Below are 20,622 nucleotides of genomic sequence, written 5' to 3' on the forward strand. Positions count from 1 at the left end.
GAGGGATTTCTGACAAGGGCGTGGAGTGACAGGACGAGGAGGAACAGTTTTAAACTGAAAGAGGGGAGATTTAGATGAGATATTAGGAAGAAATTCTTTGCTGTGAGGGTGGTGAGACCCTGGCCCAGGTTGCCCAGAGAAGCTGTGGCTGCCCCCTCCCTGGCAGTGGTCAAGGCCAGGTTGGATGGGGCTTGGAGCAACCTGGTCTGGTGGAAGGTGTCCCTGCCCGTGGCAGGGGGGCTGGAACTAGATGGTCTTTGATGTCCCTTCCAACCCAAACCATTCTATGATTTTACGATTCTGTGTTTCACTTTTCAGGAAGGATTCACTCTTACCACAACTAAGTTCTAGTAATAATTAATGGGGCATAATCATTTAGTGCCTCAAGTTAATAGATCGTTTACTTATATAAGGAAAATTCCCTCTCTCTCAGCACGTGGAGTATCAGTGCCTTATGCTCTAAACTGCTTTAACACATACGGCACCCCAACTCATACTAAATGGATGACCAGATTTATCACTAGTTGTCCTTTAAATTGAGATTTTTATGAAGTTAGGAACATTTTAAATTAAACTAAAAAAACCCAAATAAACAGTGATTAAAATTATCTGTGGGATAGATAACAATTTCTAGCCATTTTGGGGCTCGCAACCAAATCCTACTGGTTATTCAAAATGATCTTTGTGATTAGCCCAATTTATCCCTCATTTAATTTTACTTCCTTCATCCTAGTTACTCACTTTTAAAAAAATTCACGGTAATAGATGAAAAAAAGATTTCCAACAATTTACTGAATCTTGTTTAAAAAAGAGCAGAAAACTTTTGAATGCAACTTTTGTAATTCCTCATCTTTCAGATAATACACACATACAATCCAGCAAACATATAATTGTTACAGCTTGAAATAAAAGTGAGAACAATTGAAATCTGAGACTTCAAATTTCTGCTTCTACAGGCCGTATCTATTCTGCAAGCCCAACTGATAGTGGGAACTAATTAAAACAAATCCACTGTTAATATTTAAAACAGGTGTGATGAATAACCACCAGCACTCCTGTGTACATGGGTGAGAAAAAACGCATTAATTAAAAATATACTTAGAACTGGAAACTTTTATTGTCCCCAAGTGCCATTGCTCTCTGTTAAATGTTCCACCACAAGGTATCACCACGTTTCAGCGTAGAAGGATGGACCTCTACCCACCTGATACATCCAGAAACGTCTGTGCACGTCCAGTTCCTGCACTGCTAGCTGCCGTACATTCGTAAAAGCCTTCATCAGACAAGGAGACCACGGCAATTTCCCAACTCATGCTAGATGATTCTCTGGGGGAAGAAAAGGGCATACTCACTAAATTCCTGAAGGAACCAAGAGGTACAAGAACTTGGTTTCCTGACTACAGACCAGTAGATATTCACAATAATTAAGAGGAAAAACAGAATCAAATCGGATCTAGCTTTATGGATTTTATTTAAAGAAACAATATCTACATTGTCAGGCTTCTTATGTAAGTTTTTGTAGAACGTCTCGCTTGCACATCTACAAATGTGCCTTTAACACATGTCAACAGTTGTCACACAATAACGAAACCCACGGTATGTGCAGTCATTCACGCAGCTGCTTGTACTCTGTTGTTGTGTTTACTCCTTGAGAAGGTACCTTTCCTTAACACCAACAAGTTTCTGTGTAGAGCCAGTACGTGGTACTAAATCTGTGGCTCTTACCAGCAAGTGTAACAAGGGCTCATCCTCCCAGCCTGAGCTTCTCAAACACGCAGGTACAGATAGAGGCTCCACGGAAAGGAAACCCCGTCCCTTCCCAGATACAATTTTCCCCCCTCTATATGCAAATTCACTATGAGGTTCATACAGTGGAGAGGGCAGCATCTACCCTACTACAAGATTACTACCTCCAGGCAGCTCTCTTTGTACTTTTGAAACTGCAGGGACTGCCTCCACCCCAAACATTTACAAAACGTGAAGTATCAGTATGAAGATGACTGACTTCTGCTCTGCTGGCTGCACCTATGAATTTATGACCAGCACTAACGACGATAAGCCAATATTTGGCTCATTGATTGCCTAGTCATACAAAAATAAACAGTGCAACACATTTAAAGACAGAATTGATGGATTTGAGACTGAAAATGGAGGGTGGGGTATGGAAGAGATGTGAAAAGATAATATAACAGGAGTCCAGAGAAATACTTGGGAGTTTTTCTATAAATCACAGCAAGGGCAGAGCTGATAGGCAATGATACCATGTATCTATCACTAGAATAACAGAATCATTTTGGTTGGAAAGGACCTTTAAGATCATCAAGTCCAACCGTTAACCCAGCACTGCCAAGCCCACCACTAACCCATGTCCCTCAGCACCACATCTACACGGCTTTTAAATCCCTCCAGGGATGGGGACTCCACCACTGCCCTGGGCAGCCTGTGCCAATGCTTGACAACGCTTTCCATGAAGAAATTGTCCCTGATCTCCAATCTAACCCTCCCCTGGTGCAACTTGAGGCCGTTTCCTCTCGTACTATTCCTTGTTACCTGGGAGAAGATACCGACCCCCCCTCGCTACACCCTCCTTTCAGGCAGTTGTAGAGAGCGAGAAGGTCTCCCCTCAGCCTCCTTTTCTCCAGGCTAAACCCCCCCAGGTCCCTCAGCCGCTCCTCATCACATTTCTGCTCCAGACCCTTCACCACCTTCGTTGCTCTTCACATTAACATTGCCCCACAAGCAATGTTAAAGCCAAGAAGAGAAGTGTAACTACACTGACTGATGGTTACATGTGCTTAAAAGCAAATACTCTTACAGCTTCTCAAGATTCAAACCCACATTTTATACAACTAATGGTGCAACAGGTGGTGACAGAAATGAGCAAAACAGTGGTTCTTCTGCTGTGTCCCAGCGCTCCCTGTGGCCTGTTGCTATGGCATATAAACAAAGCTGATGAGCGCCAGAATATCCATGATAGCTTTGGCAAGTAGTTGCCACGCTATGGGAAAATACTAAACTAGTGAACCCTTTGTCTCTCTTTGGTTTGACTACATTGATTTATCAACCCCTAAAGAACACAGAAAGAGACTTGAAATACATGTGAAAGTTCAATGCTGCAGCACCATGAGACAGACAATCCGATCACACCACAAATGAAAACACTATATAGTGACCTTAAATGGCTTCCTACTTATTCTCTCTTACTTCATACTTACTCTAGATAACCTAATATATCATATATCAAATCGATGACATTTTACAGTGCAGTGCTGGCAAATGGACATGGCAGCAGCTGCCAACACTAAAGAATAAGGCCGTGTTTCTTGCAAGCAAAAAGTGAGAAACTTCTCTTTTTCATGGGAAGTACATTAAAAGTGAAGTTATGCAATCCTATTCTTCTTCATTCCTGACTTCTGCTACACACCAGATGTCGAACGTGGAAGCCTTGAGAGAGGAAGCATAAAAAGAAACGTGCCCAGAGTGGAAAACCTTGGCAAAGAGACCTGAGGCGCTCTATGAAAAAAAAAAGTTAAATACAAGAATGGCAGCAATGAAAGAGGAGGGCAACCAAGCTGGTGAAGGGTCTGGAGGGTCTGACCTACGAGGAACGGCTGAGGGAGCTGGGGAAGTTTAGCCTGGAGAAGAGGAGGCTCAGAGGTGACCTTAGTGCAGTCTACAACTACCTGAAGGGAGGTTGTAGTGAAGTGGGAGTCGGCCTCTTCTCCCGGGCAACTAGTGATAGGACAAGAGGACACAGCCTCAAGCTTCGCCAGGGGAGGTTCAGGTTGGACATTAGGAAGCATTTCTTCTCAGCAAGGGTCATTAGCCATTGGAAGGGGCTGCCCAGGGAGGTGGTGGAGTCACCATCTCTGGAGGGGTTTAAGAAAAGACTGGACATGGCACTTAGTGCCATGGTCTAGCTGACAGGGTGGTGTCAGGGCAATGGTTGGACTCGATGATCCCAGAGGGCTCTTCCAACCTGGTTGATTCTGTGATTCTGTGAATACTACACACCTCAAGGCATCTGCTGCTCCCTTTGGCACTGACTCTCAAGAGCAGTAACTGCACACAACTCTTTGCAACACATCTCACTGGGATAACTCAGCACCTTTCAGCATCAAGTCATTTATTTACCCAAATCATTTTACAATTTAATGATCAAACTGTTTATCTAGTCAGCTTGGAAAATACAAACACACTCCCTTAGCCAAGCTGCAAAATCCAAAGCCCAAATCCCATCCTGGTTGTTAGTTACTGTAGAAACGCTGGCAGACAGCACAGTGATATTCATGTTGTGTCTAACCTCCCCTCTGGGTCACCACAAACCACCATACTCCACCAAATCATGTTTTCACTTGGGACATCCCCAGCAGCCGGTTGTGGTTCACACAAATGAACTAAACCCCAAGATTCACTCGTGCCGCAGTAGTTAACACGTAGTTTGGAGGGATTATCTTCTGCATGGTTTAGCAAATCAGATGCTAGACTTGACTAACGGCCACAAATCACAGAATCACAGACTGGTTTGGGTTGGAAGGGACCTTAAAGACCATCTAGTTCCAACCCCCTGCCACGGGCAGGGACACCTTCCACCAGACCAGGTTGCTCCAAGCCCCATCCAACCTGGCCTTGAACACTGCCAGGGAGGGGGCAGCCACAGCTGCTCTGGGCAACCTGGGCCAGGGTCTCACCACCCTCACAGCAAAGAATTTCTTCCTAATATCTCATCTCAATCTCCCCTCTGTCAGTTTAAAACCGTTCCCCCTCATCCTATCACTCCATGCCCTTGTCAAAAGCCCCTCTCCAGCTTTCTTGTAGGCCCCCTTCAGGTACTGGAAGGTGCTAGAAGGTCTCCCTGGAGCCTTCTCTTCTCCAGGCTGAACAGCCCCAGCTCTCTCAGCCTGTCTCCAGAGCAGAGGGGCTCCAGCCCTCTGAGCATCTCCGTGGCCTCCTCTGGACTCACTCCAACAGCTCCGTGTCCTTCTTCTGTTGGTGCCCCCAGAGCTGGACGCAGCACTGCAGGGGGGTCTCCCAAGAGTGGAGCAGAGGGGCAGAATCCCCTCCCTCGCCCTGCTGGCCACGCTGCTGGGGATGCAGCCCAGGACACGGGTGGCTTTCTGGGCTGCCAGCGCACGTTGCCGGCTCATGGTGAGCTTCTCGTCACCCATCACCCCCAAGTCCTTCTCCTCAGGGCTGCTCTCAATCCATTCTCCACCCAGCCTGTGTTTGTGCTTGGGATTGCCCCGACCCATGTGCAGGACCTTGCACTTGGCCTTGTTGAATTTCAGTTGATTCAGAGCGATTTTTTTTAACTATTATTATGTTTATTATTTTAATTAACTAAATGTATTGCCCTTCTTGTGGCATTTCACACATTACTTCAGCCGACTCTGCCCTTTGCAGGGTTGGGTGGGATCTGCCATTTATAATACAGAAAGGAATTTCAAGACACATTAGCGCTCAGTTCCCACTGATTTCCCACTGGAATCAAGTGCTTAACTACTGCTCTTGGTCTCCTAAATCACACTTGTCAGAAATGCACTAGGATATCAATCAAAATCCAAATTTTCTTACTAGACCACCACAGGATGCAGAAATGTAGAAAAACAAAGTTGTTGCAATTTTAGAGAATTTTTTTTTCCTACACATGTTACTTATTTATAAGTAGGAATTATTATTACAGCTGATAGTACCTCTGGAATCAAAGTTAAAAATCTTTCAAAGTACATTCACTTCAAGAACCATTAACCTACATTCATTCTAATTGTATTTTCACATAGACAACTGTCATGCTAGAACTATAATATTCAACTTAAAAACATTTGTTTTTTGGATTAAGTATTAAAAAAAAGTTGAGTAAAGATGACGTGTTGTCACCAAAACAAAACTCACTCAAACTCATTCAATGCAGAGCAATAACACAGCTCAAATCTGCATTAAACTAGTAAGCTGGACAAATCCTGTGTGCAAATTCACTGCTAATAAAATGCAGATAAGTCACACAGAATCACAGAATCAATCAGGTTGGAAGAGCCCTCTGGGATCAGAGTCCAACCATTGCCCTGACACCACCATGGCAACTAGACCATGGCACTAAGTGCCATGGCCAGTCTTTTCTTAAACACCTCCAGAGATGGTGACTCCACCACCTCCCTGGGCAGCCCCTTCCAATGGCTAATGACCCTTGCTGAGAAGAAATGCTTCCTCATGTCCAACCTGAACCTCCCCTGGTGAAGCTTGAGGCTGTGTCCTCTTGTCCTATCGCTAGTTGCCTGGGAGAAGAGGCCGACTCCCACTCCACTACAACCTCCCTTCAGGTAGTTGTAGACTGCACTAAGGTCACCTCTGAGCCTCCTCTTCTCCAGGCTAAACACCCCCAGCTCCCTCAGCCGTTCCTCGGAGGTCAGACCCTCCAGACCCTTCACCAGCTTGGTCGCCCTCCTCTGGACTCGCTCCAGCACCTCAACATCTTTCTTGAAGTGCGGGGCCCAGAACTGGACACAAGTCAAGCCGAATTAGATCCTACTTAACTGTGATCAATAATATTTGGCTTGAGATATATTTTGTTAAATTAACTTATATGATCTGTTCATTCATCTGGTCTGTAATATGAAAATGAAAAATGCAGCCCCACCATAAAGGTGCTGGATATGTGAAAAGCAAGGAGCAGAAGTGTGTGGTTTGACAACTAAAGAATGGAAAAAATTACACAGCTGCTAAAGTACGTGCCAGGGCTGACTAAATGTAAATGGCACCTCACAATAATAATAAGGAAAAAAAAAAAAGGAGCTGCAGCATTTCACACTGACAACATGTGCAAGGGAGCTTCAGAATTTGTTTATTTTGGTAGTCACATACTTGTTATCGAATGTTAGAACTTAGCCTTCAGTCTCTTCCTGAAGTGCTTGAGGCTTTACGAGACGCTAACAGAGGCTGCCAACACTGGTTTCCAGTACATCCTTCCCATTTGTTTTCAACTACCAGAATTACAAAACGGGCTTTATGAGTATTTTAATTAATTTATAATTTTTTAATTCTTATCTCATTCTACAGAGAAAGAGCAAGTAATTCATTTTCTATACAGAAAACTGGAGAGCCTTGTGGTATATCCAGTATGTTTTCCTATTTCACAAGGGTTTTCTGCAGAGGAAAATTTTCTAGGCTAGATCACAGGACATACTTCCAGGGCATCCATGCAAGGTCATTAAAAATAAAGCAAATTAATGTATGTATCTATGTATCACTACGGAGGAGGGTGTTCCAGAAAAAAAGCTAGTTACCAATCTACTTTACGTAACTTTTAAAAATACAGATTAAAAGCATTTGCCTTCTAGACTTTTAGACCCAGTTTATCATCATTTAAGAGCACATATTTGAGGGGGATTTTGGCCAGAACCATACAATCTCATCATCAATACAGAGTGTATACCCTCCTCAAACACATACATACATACATATATATATATATATATATATAAAATAAACCTCTCCACAGAATACAGCCTCCCTAATGAATATCACCAAAACTATCAGGATGGAAGTAATAGGATATAAGTAGTATACAACAGTAAATAATAAATAGAAATCATAGGCTATAAATAGGAAATAAAACAGTGTTGGGGAAAAAAGGTCATTACTTACTTGAAGAACTGATCCACTCCTAGTTTTACTCCATTTTTAGTAAAACGCTGAGTAAAAGGTATAAGACTTTCTACGTGGCAAGGAACAGACCCTGGCTGTAAGTAATATCCTGGCGTCTTGGTGGGCATTGTAACTTTTGGAGCATCTGAAGAGAGCAAATATTCCCCAAAAGATTATTAACAGCTACTAACAAATATCCTATCCTTTCCTTTTATTAAAAGGAAATTCAATTTCTGATAAAGTTATACACAGTAGATAATAACATTAACTTGTCCATCACCATCTTGAGATAGAACTTTGGAAGGAAGCAGCACAGAGAGTACTGTGTAAGTTAGAAAAAGATATTAGATACCAATTGTAACTGATTCAGATATGACAAATGTACATTCAAGTCCAATTAAAATCTCTTACCAGGAGTAATAGTAGAAAATGAAACACTTGAAACTCTCTGAAAAAGATAATCATCCTTGTCATAGCCCATGATTTTAACAAAAAAAGCTTCGTCTGGTGGAATGAAGTCAGAAATATTCCATAGTCCGTAGGGCTTTCTGTCAGGGTAGTATTTCACTGGCAAGGTCTTCAGAAGTTCCCCTGTAACACTCAGAAGTTCCAGTCGATCTACTCTAGCTGGAAGAAAGATCCCCGTGGTATTCAGCAGCACGAAGGTAGGAATCCCTAGAAAAACAGAAACATGCTATTTTAAGTGCTAAAAAAATAATTAATTAAAAAAAAGGAAAGGTTCAATTCCATCTGCATGGTCCGCTACCCCAGGAAAATAAGCTGTGCTCTGCTTATTAGCTGACAGGAGACACAGCACTGATTAGGGCTTAAATTACTGATTTCCAAGAGGTGTTTCTGAAACAGCAGCCTCTTTAGTAACTCCTCACCACACCCCAATAACTTTTTCTGAAGCTCCAAAAGTAAGAGAAACAGAGTGCAATTTTGAGGCATTTCATAGCTAAAAATATCTGGATTTATGTGATGTAAAAAAACAAGCTAATATGAAAAAACACCGTAGTATAATAAAACAGGGATATTGGCTGTTCTCACATATTCAAGGTCCAACAACTACCCAACAGTGACCCCAGAAAGCCAGCCGTGTCCTGGGCTGCATCCCCAGCAGTGTGGCCAGCAGGTCAAGGGAGGGGATTCTGCCCCTCTGCTCCGCTCTCGGGAGACCACCCCTGCAGTGCTGCGTCCAGCTCTGGGGGCACCAACAGAAGAAGGACACGGAGCTGTTGGAGCGAGTCCAGAGGAGGCCACGGAGATGCTCAGAGGGCTGGAGCACCTCTGCTCTGGAGACAGGCTGAGAGAGCTGGGGCTGTTCAGCCTGGAGAAGAGAAGGCTCCAGGGAGACCTTCTAGCACCTTCCAGTACCTGAAGGGGCTACAGGAAAGCGGGAGAGGGGCTTTTTACAAGGGCATGGAGTGACAGGACGAGGGGGAATGGTTTTAAACTGAAAGAGGGGAGATTGAGATGAGATATTAGGAAGAAATTCTTTGCTGTGAGGGTGGTGAGACACTGGCCCAGGTTGCCCAGACAAGCTGTGGCTGCCCCCTCCCTGGCAGTGTTCAAGGCCAGGTTGGATGGGGCTTGGAGCAACCTGGTCTAGTGGAAGGGGTCCCTGCCCATGGCAGGGTGGTTGGAACTAGATGGTCTTTAAGGTCCCTTCGAACCCAAACCAGTCTGTGATTCTATGATTTATCACAAAGTTCACCAGAGATCATCACAGAGTTCCTCTTGATTTTGGGGGCCCAAAACCAGTGATTGTTTAGCACAGAATAAAATGGAAGCGAACCTTGCACTGGTCTGCTGGATGTTCTTTTAAAGTCTAACGTTGGCTTCCTAGAAAACCCAGCTCGGAAGTCAATAGTGCTGAGACCTGTGATGCGAACGGAGTGCCTTCCACTGCTCGAGGTCTGAAAAAGCAACGGAGGGAAAGACCACGTGCGTAATTAGCATTGCAGGACTTGCAAAGTTTCCCATCCATCCACTGAGTTCAGCAGATAGACCTCAGCTTGCATTAAAAACAAGACAGAAAGAGGCTTGTGCCATGGCACTTAGTGCCGTCGTCTAGTTGCCATGGTGGTGTCAGGGCAGTGGTTGGACTCGATCATCCCAGAGGGCTCTTCCAACCTGATTGATTGATTCTGTGAAAAGTTATAAGTAAAACCACCTTTAATAAAGCTTTACTTTTAGATGCTGGACCCTACAATTGTAGCGTCAGCAAAAAGAGCCAATTTGTCTCGGAGGTAAATCACAACACAAACACACAAGATCAAGAGCTACTTGTCACCTGCCAGTGACTGTAATGGAAGACTGTGTGGAAGTTAGGGTTTTGACCATTATAAAGTATCTTACAAAACAGTAAATGAAACACAAGTCAACAGAAAAATCAGTGTAAATTTTTTGCTGATAATATATATAAATAATTTACTTTCAGTGCTACAATAATTTATCTTACCTTTTTATTTATTAGCAAGCTCCCTTTTTAAATATACACAAAACTCAGAGAATCACAGAATCAATCAGGTTGGAAGAGCCCTCTGGGATCATCGAGTCCAACCATTGCCCTGACACCACCATGGCAACTAGACCATGGCACTAAGTGCCATGTCCAGTCTTTTCTTAAACCCCTCCAGAGATGGTGACTCCACCACCTCCCTGGGCAGCCCCTTCCATTTTACCCATAAGGCATATGCAAACATCACAGGCACTGCACCCCAGGAAACAAGTGGCAAGCACAGACCAAAACCAATCAATACTGTACATCAAAGGTTCTTCTCTTTCCCTGCCAAGGTCTCAGTGGGAAAGCAGAGGATGCAGAAATACCGCTCATCTCTATTCTCCACCCTCCCACCCCCACCTTGTCATTCTGGTTGAATCAGCCAAAAACAAACCACAGATAACTCCCCCCTGTCACCCACTCTCACAAAGCTTCAGCTTCACGTTGTTTGAGGGTACAGTTGCTGTGATGCAAGTCCTCAATCCTATAATTATTTTGATTTATCTTCTTTAAGTTACTTTCTATCATTCTATGCTGAGAAAGAAAAGGACAACTGCTACTCACCAAGAGTGCACAGGACCCCAAGGCTTTTTGTCCTCACCTACTTCCACACCATTTCGGTGTTAGAAAAAAACAAAACAAGAAAAAACCCACTGCTGCACTGCACTGAGTGAAGGTTTTTACAGACTTAATGACAAACCCATGGACAATTTCAACCAGAACAGTAGGAAAAAACAAAGATTCAAAAGGCTGAGAAGAGTGACAGCTACTAAGATCAAATCTACAGTTAGTAGAACCTACTCCAAGTTTTTGTTCAGGGAGATGATGCAGTACACGAGACTCGCAATGTGAAAGAAAATCAGTATTAAAATGAAATAATTCCACTGAGCTTTATCTATCTAGAGAGTCTTCGCTGATCCCTTCTCAAATACATAACTCCTTCAGTTTGGTAACAACCTCTGATATTAAATATTAAATTGAAATATTAAATATTAAATCAAACAGTTGTTTCTTACAACTAACTGCCCAGGGAGAGCCATTTAGACACTGACAAACGGATGTCTATCTGATTTAAACAACCTCTATTTGCTCTATTTGGTTAGCCTTTCACCTCAGAGAAATCACTACTAAAGCCTTTTTGATAGAAACCAGCTGTTGACAACACAAAGAAATATTTAAGCGTGCCAAACAACTCATGTTATCAAGCGTTAATTGGCAGTTAAAGCTTCATTAGACAAACTCAGTGACAAAGATTTTCTTTTTATAGCTTTATGCATTTGTATAAGGAATTTCTGGTGTGAATAAGCTTTTCACAAAGTTTTTCTTAAGTCTTCAGTCATGACCTTAAAATCTTAGTGCAAACAAGGCAGTGACTAAAGCTGAGTAAACGATCCATAGAAAAATACATTTCTCTTCATGAGTTATTCAGCGCTTTGGATACTTGTGAATTTTTAAGGAGAGAATAACCTTTTACCATTTACCTGTAACAATAGATGCATCTATCACTGTCACACCCAGGAGCTGGCAGTCTCATGCAAACACCTAAAAATAACCTCCATCCCAAAGGATTGCTTTCCAATTAGTGTCTTTGTCAAGTCTCTTTTCATTATTTCTGGTTTAACAAGGATCACTGGTGGCATTGCTCAGCTGAAAAAGCTCTGGCCGATGGATTAACGACACAAGACAGCACCTGATGACTTCTCACCCCTGCCTCTGCCCCACTGACTCGCCTCCATCGCTCACTAGTGAGCTGCGTGAAGTGCAACAAGGCCAAGTGCAAGGTCCTGCCCGTGGGTCGGGGCAATCCCAAGCACAAACACAGGCTGGGCGGAGAATGGATTGAGAGCAGCCCTGAGGAGAAGGACTTGGGGGTGATGGGTGACGAGAAGCTCACCATGAGCCGGCAACGTGCGCTCGCAGCCCAGAGCCACCCGTGTCCTGGGCTGCATCCCCAGCAGCGTGGCCAGCAGGGCGAGGGAGGGGATTCTGCCCCTCTGCTCCGCTCTCGGGAGACCCCCCCTGCAGTGCTGCGTCCAGCTCTGGGGCCCCCAACATCAGAAGGACACGGAGCTGTTGGAGTGAGTCCAGAGGAGGCCACGGAGATGCTCAGAGGGCTGGAGCACCTCTGCTCTGGAGACAGGCTGAGAGAGTTGGGGCTGTTCAGCCTGGAGAAGAGAAGGCTCCAGGGAGACCTTCTAGCACCTTCCAGTACCTGAAGGGGCTACAGGAAAGATGGAGAGAGACTTTTGACAAGGGCTTGGAGTGATAGGATGAGGGGAACGGTTTTAAACTGAAAGAGGGGAGATTGAGATGAGATCTTAGGAAGAAATTCTTTGCTGTGAGGGTGGTGAGACACTGGCCCAGGTTGCCCAGAGAAGCTGTGGCTGCCCCCTCCCTGGCAGTGTTTAAGGCCAGGTTGGATGGGGCTTGGAGCAACCTGGTCTAGTGGAAGGTGTCCCTGCCCATGGCAGGGGGGTTGGAACTAGATGGGCTTTAAGGTCCCTTCCAACCCAAACCAGTCTGTGATTCTATGATAATCCAGCACGGACAAGGCCTTTAAGGAGTAATTAGACACAACTGCCTTCTAATGCTGCTGTCCTGGAACTTGCAGGTAACTGTTACTGGCAAGACGCTCGATGCCTCTCAAACCGCTCCAAAGAAATCTTTTAAGAGGAGTCCACAGGCCGGGGCTTTGTGGGAGGGACTTGGCAAAAGCAAACTGATGCTCCCTCTTCTATCAAGCAAGTCAGACTGTTCCTGTTGAGGACCGTCTCTTGGTAGGTATCTCAGCAGTAGGACCAGCAGATAAATTTAGTCTCACAGCTAGCTTGGAGGTGCAGAAAACACAAGCAACAGCACGACCATCTTTCTGAAGAAGCATGCTTCCTTCTCCACAAACCCTGTACTGTTCAGTGATACGCTCATCTCGTGTCACTGCTCTTTGAAAAGACTCCTGTTGCCTTGTAAACCAAGAGTACTACAGCAGACCCAGAAGGAAAACTTATTTATAAGATACACTTTCATGTACAGATTTGATGTCCTCATACTGAAGTACCTGAAGGCAACTGGAGGCCTCCTGCAGCACAGGAGGCAACAGGATCGCTCACGGTGCGTTTGATATTACTCAAACCTGGGATGTAAAGACTTCACTGAGCACTGAAACTGCGTTGACACTTGGTTGTGGATTACGGTGGGATCTTCTTGGACTGATCATGCTCCTGTTGATTTAGTAGTGGCTAATAGTGTTTGGCTCACCATGATTTGTTATCATACTGAAATGACAACTTTTTGCACTTCTGGGTGACAAGAAGCTCTTCGCACAAACCTATTTAAGACCTGCTTTGACCTGGGGGTCCTAGTGGACAGCAGGATGACCATGAGCCAGCAATGTGCCCTTGTGGCCAAGAAGGCCAATGGCATCCTGGGGTGGATTAGAAGGGGTGTGGTTAGCAGGTCGAGAGAGGTTCTCCTCCCCCTCTACTCTGCCCTGGTGAGGCCGCATCTGGAATATTGTGTCCAGTTCTGGGCCCCTCAGTTCAAGAAGGACAGGGAACTGCTAGAGAGAGTCCAGCGCAGAGCCACGAAGGTGATTAAGGGGGTGGAACATCTCCCTTGTGAGGAGAGGCTGAGGGAGCTGGGTCTCTTTAGCTTAGAGAAGAGGAGACTGAGGGGTGACCTCATTAATGTTTATAAATATGGAAAGGGCAAGTGTCATGAGGATGGAGCCAGGCTCTTCTCAGTGACATCCACTGACAGGACAAGGGGCAACGGGTGCAAGCTGGAACACGGGAGGTTCCACATAAATATGAGGAAAAACTTCTTTACGGTGAGGGTGACTGAACACTGGCACAGGCTGCCCAGAGAGGTTGTGGAGTCTCCTTCTCTGGAGACATTCAAAACCCGCCTGGACGCGTTCCTGTGTGACATGATCCAGGTAATCCTGCTCCAGCAGGAGGAGTGGACTAGATGATCTTTCGAGGTCCCTTCCAATCCCCAACATTCTGTGATTCTGTGATAAAAGTTAAAGTAATTAAAATATTTCAACTATATTCAAGACTTTTCTTTTAACTCAAATACATGAATTTGAATGTTTTATTCTCTACAGAATTGGAGACAGCATTATGCTGAGCTTCAAAAAAACCAAACCCAAAAAACTTCATAACCCTCCCTGCAGGAGCAGCCTGATGCTTTGGCCGAGACTGGTTCACATCTGGCTGAGCACGCTGGGCTGCTGCCAGCGGAGCCACTTGGCAGTTTGCACCACGCTGAGTGCCAGCCTCAGCTTTAGGAGAGCTTATTAGCTCCGACGGGTGTTACATCAAGCCTTGAAGAGCAGCAAGCTCCTCTCTTCCAGCGGTCCCTGGAATCCAGAAGGTTGGGCATACACAATGGTTCCACATGGCCCAGCTCATATCCAAAAAGGCCTCAGCTTCACAACAGCCATGCAGGGCCCCGGAGAGATCACACAGGGCTCCTGCTTTTTCTGCACTCCTGTTCTCTGAGTTTCAGGGCACTGAATGTTTACTAGATTGCATACCTAACCTAAAAGACTCCAACAAACTACAGAGTTGAATACTAAGGCACTGACTGTAGGAAACTTGCGATAGGACAAGAGGACACAGCCTCAAGCTTTGCCAGGGGAGGTTCAGGTTGGACATTAGGAAGCATTTCTTCTCAGCAAGGGTCATTAGCCATTGGAAGGGGCTGCCCAGGGAGGTGGTGGAGTCACCATCTCTGGAGGTGTTTAAGAAAAGACTGGACATGGCACTTAGTGCCCTGGTCTAGTTGCCATGGTGGTGTCAGGGCAATGGTTGGACTCAATGATCCCAGAGGTCTCTTCCAACCTGATTGATTCTGTGAAAAGCTCTCTCAGTAACATCAGACATACTGGGTACTAAGTCCAGCAAGACCCAGACCATTATTTTTTATTTTATTTTTTTTTCTTACAGACCACCAGGGTGTCTCTGTACCAGGTTTTTCAGCATTTCTGGTCCCAGCAGCATAGACAGACATTCAAACAATTCTCCATAGAGCTGCTGAGCTCAACATGCTTTCCTAGTTCCAGTTCCGTAGCAGTATCAATAGTTTTCTACAATGCTGTATGTGAATTAATAATCCTTTTCAAACTACCTCTGCGCTTGCGGCACAGACAACACACAGCCTGCATCCATTCAGCACACCTCACTGTGAACTTGGCTATAAAGGTATCATACACAGGTGACTTTCCCCCGAAAATGACAAGTTCTGGGGGACAACAAGTTCTCCATGAGCCAACAATGTGCCCTTGGGGCCAGGAAGGCCCACGGTGTCCTGGGGTGCATGAGGAAGAGTGTGGGCAGCAGGTCGAGGGAGGTTCTCCTCCCCCTCTACACTGCCCTGGTGAGGCCACACCTGGAGTAACTGTGTGCAGTTCTGGGTCCCCCAGTTCAAGAAAGACAAGGAACTACTGGAGAGAGTCCAGCAGAGGGGTACGGAGATGATCAAAGGGCTGGAACATCTCTCTTATGAGGAAAAGCTGAGGGAGCTGGGGCTGTTCAGCTGGAGAAGAGCAGACTGAGGGGGGATCTTATCAACGCTTACAAATACCTTAGGCGTGGGTGTCAAGGGGATGGGGTGAGAGTCTTCTCAGTGGTGCCCAGTGACAGGACAAGGGGCAATGGGCACAAACTGAAACATGGGATGTTCCATCTAAATATGAGGAAAAACTTCTTTACTGTGAGGGTGCCAGAGCCCTGGCACAGGCTGCCCAGGGAGGGTGGGGAGTCTCCTTCTCTGGAGATATTCAAACCCGCCTGGACGCGACCCTGTGCAACGTGCTCTGGGTGACCCTGCTTTGGCAGGGGGTTGGACTGGATGATCTCCAGAGGTGCCTTCCAACCCCAACCACTCTGGGATTCTGTAATATATTATTAACACTTGCAGAATAGAATTGAATAGTTCAGTTGGAAGGGACCTGTACCAGTATGATTGTTTCCATATCAGTTTAGGAAAGCTGGGACCATGCTGCTTTACCTACGTGAAGACATACACAGCAATAAGACAAAGCGTGAGTCAGTTTAGGCCACAGTTACACAACAGAGTTGAGAAGATGATGTAAAAGCTTAGTTTGTTATCCCTCCCTTCCTCTCCCCCACTCTAAGCATGTCACAACATGCTGTCCCCTACGAACCAGCTCAAGGTACAGATTCAACTTTATTTGTTTGCAGAGAATCTGTCCACAAACATAGTCAAATAGTGTCACTTCTACACAAACAGTTCGGCCTCGCACAGATTTTAAGGTGTGGTAGTGGGGTGTCATTTGATAGCTAACACGTTTCAAGCGTTTTGAGACACCAGCATCTAGCCATAAAAACAATGTCAGGGCTCCTTCTTAAGTTTATTTAAATACTACCTGATCCACAGCGCAATCCTTAAAGTTCTAACACTCCTTTCACATTTGGCTAAATTACATTTTCAAGAGTTGATTACAATGACATAATGAACACGTTATAAAACAAAACAATGAATACATACGTTTCTCTAAGTCTAGCCAAGGTCTAAGCTTCATCTTCCAGTTTACAGCATTATAGTAAGAGTGCTCCTGCCCATCCCTTTTCCCTGCTATGGTTTCAGGTAAGCAACCTTTGGCCTGATATACTCTGTGAACTTGAATCTCTGCTATATTAGGGCTTAAGGCTAGTCTAAGCAATCCACTTTCTGCTCCTGATTTACACCCATTTTATACATACACTTACTGATCTATAAATGGTAAAGATTTAGCTACGCTGGCTTCAGCTCACAGCCCCCAGCTCTCTGTGTAAGTGCTCTCGGAGGTGATTGCATTTACACATCTTGTTCACCACACACCTCACAACCATGACACGGCACTCACAGGAACACATGGCCAACAGCAAATGTTTAAACTACCGCTGTTACCCAGAGAAAATCCCACAGAACCACAGCTCTAAGCGGCCCTTTCACCACCGAGACATTTTGTCCTTCCATTTCAGAAGCAAGTATGTTAATGCAGCATTACCGAGGAGCTGGTTGCTTGCTACAGCTCTCAGAACCAGCAGGTACGATTGCTCTTCATCTGTTCCAGTACACATTGATCATGCTCGGTGCAAGGAGCCTTCAGCCAAACACTTGGGGAACTTTCCTACAGATTCTCATGGGAGCAGCAACCTTTGGCACAGGGAGCTTGATCAAGGGGTCACATCAAGTTGCTACAGTCAGTTCCAAGATGACCATTTCATCAGAGTCTTAATGATCCTTTCTTGTTTAGTTATTACTGCTAATCATGTTGATCTTAACTCCTCAACATTTCCAAATCCTTTAGGGTCCATTCTGTAACTGTATGTGCTAGGACAGCACTCACATGAACAAATTTGTTTACATACTGTTGCATTTAAATAATTTACTGATAAGGAGTTTGAATTAAATTTATTGACTTTGTGAACCTGCTAAGGAAATCGCTGGCCTGCAAAGTGCACATCATCTCCCTCTCCCAGTCTTCCAAACACGCTATACAGAGCAAAGCCCCTCTGTGCCCACGCTCCCTACAAAGAGTATCTGCTCACTAGACTCCAAAAATTCAGTGCTCACTTCATCCTTTTTCCATCCGAAGGAAAAGGATGACCTAAGGATTTGACTTAAGATAGTAACGCCTAATATGTTATCATCTTGATAAGGTTGGATGATGCTTTGAGCAAGCTGGTCTAGAGGAAGGTGTCCCTGCCCGTGGCAGGGGGGGTGGAACTGGATGATCTTTGGGGTCCTTTCCAGCCCAAACCATTCTATGATACTTTTATACTGCTGCCTTCAGAATATGTCACAACACATAGGTCAGAAAGGACATTTATTATAACACAAACTCATCTATGAATACATATGGTAAATAACATAGTAAATCATTATACAACCCCCTTACAAGCAATAGGACAAGTCACACATGATTTCTGCAGTAACTTTACCTTAATTGTCCATGTTCCAGGCTCTGGATCTTTGACATTTACTACCTTTGCAGAGTTGTGGATATTTAGCAATTCATTCAGTCCTGATCCTTTACTGATCTGTTTGCCTAAATAAACAAGAAGTAAATACAGCATTAAGTAAATACAGTATTGCTTAAAAAAAGAGAGTAAATATAATATTGTTCTTCTGTACTGATGTATTTTTGATGCTTGACTTACGCGCTACTTAGTGGTCATTAATATCTACAACAGTCAAAATTCCCTGTAATTCTTTGCCAGAAAACTAAAAATTTTCACTCTTTTCATTCACTTGGGAAATTCAATAGAGCCTGCAACAATACAGAGCCGTCGGAAACCCAGAAAGTGTAAGCAAAACAAGTTCTCTTCACAGAAGATACTCCACTCCCAGTGAAAGGAGGCAGCACAGAAGCTCCCTCGAAGGAGATCTTGGAACAGACCTACCCTGACCTCCCTGCCCGCTGCCAACCCGCTCGCTCTTCCATCCTCTAGGCCTGTTACAAGCAGGATAAACTCCACACATAAAAATACTTGTGGTTATGTGGATATGCCAGGTTCTCCTGGCAGAGGAGCATTAGCATGTGACTAAGGGTGGGAATGCATATGAGATCCTCACGGGGAATTTAGCCTGTTAGACATCACAGACACCAATAAAAGGGTGCAAGTTTTCACGCTGCACCATACCACACCCATGCATACAAATATATGGATGGTTGTATGCAGGAGCTGGGTCTCCATAGAGGCATTCTGCTCCCTCAAGGCTAACTGTGAAGTACCATCAGTGCTAAAAACACATCTGGCTCCTTCAGAGCACTAAAGGGAAAGGTGACATTGAGAATGGGATGTCCCAGTGTCAGTTTTTAAGAGCTTATCAGACATATCTTGACTAACTTCAGTGAAGCTATGTGGATTTAGATGTATGGAGCTGACCTATGAGAAAGGAAAACATAGAGATGGGGTCAAAGTTTGAGCTAAGCTGGACAGTTGCGCCCAGGATTGTGTGTTATTATGATTTGAAGAGACAATCTGAGCAAATTTTTTTCCTGTAAACAAAGAACACCTCAGTGGAGGACAGACCAGATTATATTGCAGGGAACCCATCTTGTGCATCAAATATTTCCAAGATACTAAAACTTAAGCTATATCCAAAAGTCATTCAGGGAATATAAAGTACAATCTGAGGCATCAACACAACAACAAACAGTAGATTTGTTCAAAATATCTTCAATTACAAATTAGCATCCAAATCTGTCACTGCACTCCCCATCCCACACTGTTCAGCTGGAGATGGGCACATGAGGCAGGGTTCAATTCTGAATGCTCTCATAGTTCAAAGAACCCAAACCTTCGTTTATCTTTCACCACATAAAAAACAACCATCATGTATAACCCCTAAATGATGGTTCAGTGACTACGTAAATACATGAAAAACAAAAGTGTCCAGAAATTTGGAATACAATGACAAACAGTAAGAAAGTAAATGATGGTGAGATGAAGTGGTCAGAACAGGGAGGATTTCCAGTTTCCTCTGAGTCAGAAAAATAGAACGTTGGGAACAATTTAAATATCAGAAGTGCATATAGCCAAAGATCCTGTGTTTTAAAAATAAAATAAAATTTAAAAATATCCTGAAATGCTGATACTGGTTTTCAAAATGTGAAAGACATTAATGAATCACAAAGATGGCCTTGCCTATTGAAGACAGTAGAGATGATTTGTCTTTTTCATTCACTTTTTTTTGCTATCACAAAAGAAGGTATAAACTACTTCACCTAATGGATCACGAATTTCAATTGCTGGTGAAGGACCACTCAAGGACACCGTAACCTCTTTCAGACTTGGATCAAAAGGAATCTGCCAAGTATTTACAGCCGTGGTCAAATGGTCTGTAGACAAGAGATGCACTTTGGAGGCTTGGACTGCTTCTTCAACCCATTTCAACACCTAGAAGAGACAGTGACACTTGTTATTATACTGTCAACAGTATAACTTCTACTGTTCAACGGAAGAATCGATATAAACAATATGCCAAAACAGCCTGGAAAAACAGGGACCAAAACGATGTTGTCTTACCAGTGCAGTTATCAGCTCTGAAGTGAACAGGCCACATTAGGGCAAATATATTTTTAAAAATATTAATACTTAAAAGACATGTAATTTAATGGAAGATACTACTGAAGCCAGGATCAGCATGATGCTTAAATGAGTACAGAAACAGACCTGGATACACCTCTAGACAACATCCACACATATACTTCTAAAAAGGAATTAGGGATATAAATCTACGAATGTTTCTGGTCATTAGCTAATTATTAATTGCCTGAAACAAGAAAGAAAACTCCCGCATCCAGATGTACAGAGTAATTGCCATCCATGGACTGCTTCTTTTTGGTTTTTTCCTAAAACACCCAATACAAATTACTATGAGGCACGGCATATAGGTCAGACAGAGGGGAACATCGCTTTAGAAGAGAAATTCTTGTGACCAAAACCAAATTTGTGACT

General features: G+C 44.1%; 1 protein-coding gene across 1 annotated transcript in view; it reads right to left on the reverse strand.

Annotated features, from left to right (window-relative positions):
* Positions 1-20,622, reverse strand: part of HMCN1 (hemicentin 1) — a 229,266-nt gene that overhangs the window by 152,788 nt on the left and 55,856 nt on the right. Inside the window, exons 5-10 of the mRNA XM_068416737.1 lie at positions 19,890-20,061; positions 18,100-18,206; positions 9,440-9,560; positions 8,053-8,316; positions 7,642-7,786; positions 1,205-1,326 (exon numbers count right to left, since the gene is read on the reverse strand). Coding sequence (XP_068272838.1) covers positions 1,205-1,326; positions 7,642-7,786; positions 8,053-8,316; positions 9,440-9,560; positions 18,100-18,206; positions 19,890-20,061 — 931 coding nt within the window. The remainder of the gene's footprint in view (positions 1-1,204; positions 1,327-7,641; positions 7,787-8,052; positions 8,317-9,439; positions 9,561-18,099; positions 18,207-19,889; positions 20,062-20,622) is intronic.

The sequence above is a fragment of the Nyctibius grandis genome, chromosome 21 (genome assembly GCF_013368605.1).
Source record: "Nyctibius grandis isolate bNycGra1 chromosome 21, bNycGra1.pri, whole genome shotgun sequence".
NCBI lineage: Eukaryota > Metazoa > Chordata > Aves > Nyctibiiformes > Nyctibiidae > Nyctibius > Nyctibius grandis.